Source organism: Artibeus jamaicensis, unplaced genomic scaffold (genome assembly GCF_021234435.1).
Source record: "Artibeus jamaicensis isolate MK-2021 breed Jamaican fruit bat unplaced genomic scaffold, CSHL_Jam_final scaffold_804, whole genome shotgun sequence".
NCBI lineage: Eukaryota > Metazoa > Chordata > Mammalia > Chiroptera > Phyllostomidae > Artibeus > Artibeus jamaicensis.
This window is the reverse complement of record NW_026522055.1, coordinates 2,200,994-2,205,736: the sequence shown is the minus strand read 5'-3', so window position 1 is coordinate 2,205,736 and position 4,743 is coordinate 2,200,994. Positions and strand designations below refer to the sequence as shown.

The 4,743-nt window shown below is 49.3% G+C and overlaps 1 protein-coding gene across 1 annotated transcript; it reads right to left on the bottom strand.

Moving 5' to 3' along the window:
- Positions 1-687: 687 nt before the first annotated feature.
- SIGLECL1 (SIGLEC family like 1) lies at positions 688-3,757 on the bottom strand. The gene is made up of 4 exons (XM_037151526.2): positions 3,733-3,757; positions 2,200-2,481; positions 1,973-2,078; positions 688-877 (listed from the first exon to the last, which is right to left on the bottom strand). Exons 1-4 carry the CDS (start codon positions 3,755-3,757, stop codon positions 688-690), a joined length of 603 nt encoding a protein of 200 aa, XP_037007421.2.
- Positions 3,758-4,743: the final 986 nt, after the last annotated feature.

Here is a 4,743-nt window from a genome sequence, read left to right as displayed (position 1 = left end):
CCAGCTCAGCCTCGTTACTGTGAGGGTGCCTTCCCCACTGCCCTGGTTGCTTTCTGAGGGCAGGGCCTGGGTCTGACCCATTTCTGAGGTCCTAGCATGGGCCGCATGGATATTAGGAAATGCTGGTGGAACGCAATCAATGCATGGTTTATCCAAAAAGGAACACAGGCTCCCAGTGCAAGGTATATGAACAGCAGTAGGGCACTTCTGGACTAGAGAATGTTCAATGGTCAGTAACAGCGAGGCTCAGAAACCTCAAGTACTTTCTTCTAAACTCCACTGAGGATACAGGGTATAGTGTAAATGAAGTAAACTGCTTAATCTGCCCCTCCCACCCCCGGGCCCTTTGGACTGACTTGAGCCTGTGGTATCTTCAGACTGTGGTAACCACAGATTGCCAAACTCTCAGGGATACAACTCTTTGATTTCCACTCTAATGCTACAACTGCTGCTGGAGTTTCTCCCAACCCTGTTCTCAACAGGGACTCAGTGTGTGTGTGTATGCGTGTATATATTGCTGATTCTAATTATCCTTTAGGTTGTTTCTCTTAATTTTCATCCTTCTTTCCTTCCCTGGGCCTTAGGTTCATCATCTATAAGATGATGTTCAAACATATTATTCTGGCATTCTATAGAACTGAGGATAATCATGTGGTTCTCCTGCTGTGTCTTATTACCATTATCATGCTAGACTAGACTGCAGACGCAGTGGGTACCCACCAATCTCTGGCTCTCAGGAGATGGCATGACTATGGATTCCTCCAGTTCCTCAGGCTTCAGATCCACATTGTGTCCTTGGCATTCTCTGCCTTTAGTGTTCCTTTCTGCCTTCATCACTGCAATTTTTTTTGCCAGCTTCCTTCTGATATGTTTCACTCTACAGAAAAGAGCGTCTGGATTAGTCTGGCTCTCCTCACTCCCCAGTGCCCCAAGAGGGCTGTGGCCTTAATCCTAAATTCCAGTTTAGAGCCTCAGTGACAGTACCATCTTGTCCTGTTTTCTAGGGTGAGTCACACCACTGTCTGGAAGTTGGTTCTGTACTCCACACAATGAGACCACCTTGCTCATCAGGCCCTGGAGCTTGGGTGAGGTCAGCTATGAAAGGGCTTTGCAGACTGTAAAGGATTGTTTTGGTCTCTAAGTCCAGATGGCTAGTCTTGAAAATAGCTCCCCAGCTGGCCCTGCCACCCTGCTCCTCTCCTTCCTCACCTGGGTTATCTAGTCACTCCCAAGTCCCCTGTCTCTGACTGTCCCACATCACTTGCTCCGGCTCAGGCCTGGCTCAGGCCCCAGGCCTCCTGACTCTCCCGCTCTGGTCTGTGTTTCACCCCAAGCTCATGCCTTCCTTCCCAGCTTAGCATGCTTCCAGGGCTCCCAACTCAGAATAAACCCCAAGACATATGGAGACAAGACCCCCACCGCTCCCCCTGCCCCCATCAAACTATCTGGCCTGACCTCTGCTAACTCTGCCCTTCTCACTCTAGGCTTCTTAGCCAATAGGTTCAGCCAAGTTTTGAGACTCTTTACAAACCAACATAGAGAGCCTTTTTCATCTTCACTGTTAGCCATTGTCAGTCACTCTCAATGCAACTGACATTGCACAAAGACACTGGAAATTCCTCAAACGTGTCTCTAGGATCTGTAGATACTACTTTCTACCAAATGAGTGTTCAGCCCCCAGGTCCATGGCAGGCGGTACTCTAGGGATTCTGCTGTCTTCCCCAGAGCATCACTTCCTTCTTTGCATTCTCTCCTTCATGAAATTGGCTGAAAACCTCTGTCCCTTGGGCCTGTTTGTGGTTCAGAAGAGTCCTGATGGCCCTGGATTGTGGGGATCGTGTTTGGTGCCCTTTCCCTTCCCTTGAGGGCAGGGGCCCAGTGTCTGCCTGCTCTGTGCCACACCACAGCCAGGGCCTGCCAAGTAGCAGGCTCTGGGAGAGGCCCACAGATGAATTTTAACTCCAGGACTCACATGAATGGGATGAGGCAGAGGAAGATCAGTGCAGTTGCAATGGATCCATAGGCAAGGCCCTGGAAGAAGCCGTTGATGAACGTCCGCGTAACCAAGGAACTCTTTACTGGAAGTAGAGAACATACGAGAGAAAGGCTGCTCTCCCACAACCTTGAAATTGGGGCCAAAGCTCCGCCTCCTCCCCTGGCCCCAATGCCCATCCCCACCCCCCTCTTCCTCATCCTCACTTGACATCAGTATGATGTTCATCCCATACACTCCGTGTGTATTCTTCCCCTCACAGAGAAGGCTTGTGCCCATTTCTGGCATCTCAGCCAGGCTGATGGTGGTGTTGGTCCAAGGGCCCAAGTGGATGGAAGTCACCTGGGGGCTGTCATCCATGCCGTCTATACCCAAGATATCACCTTTCATCCACCATCGCACGTAGGGTACAGGAACCCCATGGAAGGAGCAGCTGCACTTCAGAACCTTCTCCAAAGAGCAAGAGGAAGAGACCAGTCTGGCAGGTACTGTGGAGAGGGAGGGCCAGGAGTCGGCAGGGAATCCCAATGCCCCTTCTTCATTTCCACTTTCTCCAGAACCCAGCCCTTTCCTTACTCGTGATTCTCAAGGAGCTTCGGAAAGACTTTACAGGCCCCCAGAGGGGTGTGGCCTCACGGACCTGTCTCCTCATCTGGCCTGAACCTGAATGTTTAACCTTCTAGACTGGAGTTTTCTGGGGATGTACACTGCATATAATTCCTTATCTACACTCCACCCCCAGGCTAGACTTCCCGGTCTTAGCTCCTACGTCCTCCTTTCTCTTCCTTCCATCTCCACTCTCCCCTTGAGTTCTCCCCCTTCCTAGCCCCATCTGTGGTCAATTTTTCCCTTCATCACTTACTATCTGGATGCCTTCGGGCAAATCACTTGTCCTCTCTTTGCCCTTTCCTACTCTGGAAAATAGGAATAGTCACTGAACGTGCATCACGCTGTCATTGCTGTAAGGAGGAATGCCCTAAGGTTTGCAGGGTCCCTAGTTCAGTGTATGGTGAAGCATTACCAGTTCAATAAATTGAATGCCTTTCTAGATTTTCCTCCTCCCAACCCCAAGAGGCCTTTGCTTGAGCATTCACCTGAAGCAAAGATTGCTATAACATTGTCTGGGTAACAGCGTTTGAAGCCGCCCAATTCTACACAGAATAGACAGGACATACTGTCAATTTGGTGACTATCATGGATTAGGAAGGAGTCAGTCTTTAGGGTTTTCAGGTACTTTTTCATTGAAGCCAGTTGGGGTTACTGGAAGAGGTAATTTCCCCCGAAACAGTAACCCTGGATCCTGACTTGGCCTTTTCACCTGGGTCACTTGACGTGATAAAGAATTTGCAGGGGATGGTGATGGGTGATGTATAGCCTCTCCTCCACCTCTGGTCTCTAGACTATTTATTTTCTCCATCTGGGAAGGCACATTCATGGAATGCCACTGATGAGACGCTGAAAAAGTGACTACCTGGAAGCTCCCAGCATGTGCCAGTGGTACCTCAAACAGCTCCTCATGCTCTCGTATCCTCACTTCCAGTCCACCCTCACTTCCAGCCCCACTCCCTGGCCTAATCCACCGTTTGCCCTGGACACCCCCCAGCCTGGCCAGCATCTGGCCCACAGATGCCTGACCCAAGTTGGTTATTTTGTAACCAGCATGCTTGCGTTCTCTTTCTTTGTGCCCCCAGAGCCCTCGGCTCCCATAGACACCCCAGCACCACTTCCCCACTACTCACCCACACTGTTCTCTGGTAGCGCCATCTGTAGCAGCAATGATGGCTCTTAGGGACAGGAGAGGCCTGGCACTTTTACCGCAGCCAGCTCCAACCTCAGAACTGTGTGGTCCAGAAGGGACAAGAGGATGAGTAACTGAAAGAAGACATGGGGTAGGGGAAGAAGAAAGTGTTCTTAGCAACCCAGGGGCTGCTGTCTCTTTGGTCATCCTGAAGGCCAGATCACCCTGAGGAGCAGGAATTACATGAGAGGAGATGCTCAAGAGTGACTAGGGACAGGGCAGCATCCACTGATCCTCTTTGAAACCCCAACGCCAGGTCTCCTTTCTTCTCTCTCCCCTGGTCTTTCACTCCCAGTCCCAGCCTTCTTGAAGAGACTCTCTTATCCGGTCCTTTGGGTTCCCTCTTAAAGCTAATGGGGATCCATGGGAGGGTTGTGGGCCACAGAGGGACAGGATCAAGTCTGGGTATTCCAAAAAGCCCCCTGAGGCCCATGTGAGAGACAGCCTGTAAGGGGGAGCGACTGCAAGCCAGGTAGCCCGGGAAGAGACTGGTGTGGTGCTCAGAATGAGTGACATTCCAGATGGTGCATGGGCTGTGAGGGATGAGGAGGTGGAACAAATTTAACAGACCTCTGGGAGAATATAAAAGGACAGGAATTACTACTGCTGATAAGAATAGTCCCAAACTTCTTGCTTTGCAAATAAAGTTCTCCACAATTAAGCTGCACCCTTGCCTTATATTGCCCTGTGCCTTTAACATTCCCCACGCTGAAGAGAAAATGTTGCCTTTTCTAAATTTCACTGATTAAAATTTTAGGAATGTTGCTAGCTTGCTATAAACACATTCATCATTAAAAATTAAGTTATATAAACCTATGGTTAAGCAAATTATATTAAAAACAAAGGTAATAATTACTCAAAATCAATTACCTCTAATTTTTCTAATACATTCCACTGCTATCTGTGTCTTGAGGTTGTTTACATTTATTGTATCCGTATGATGGAAACACTA

Excerpts from the sequence above, each read along its gene's own strand:
- SIGLECL1 (XM_037151526.2), bottom strand. The coding sequence starts at position 3,757 with ATGGCGCTACCAGAGAACAGTGTGG. Across the intron at positions 2,482-3,732 it reads GCTACCAGAGAACAGTGTGG|TACCTGCCAGACTGGTCTCT; the intron begins GTGAGTAGTGGG and ends CCCTCTCCACAG. Across the intron at positions 878-1,972 it reads CTCTGCCTCATCCCATTCAT|AGTGAAACATATCAGAAGGA; the intron begins GTGAGTCCTGGA and ends TCTTTTCTGTAG.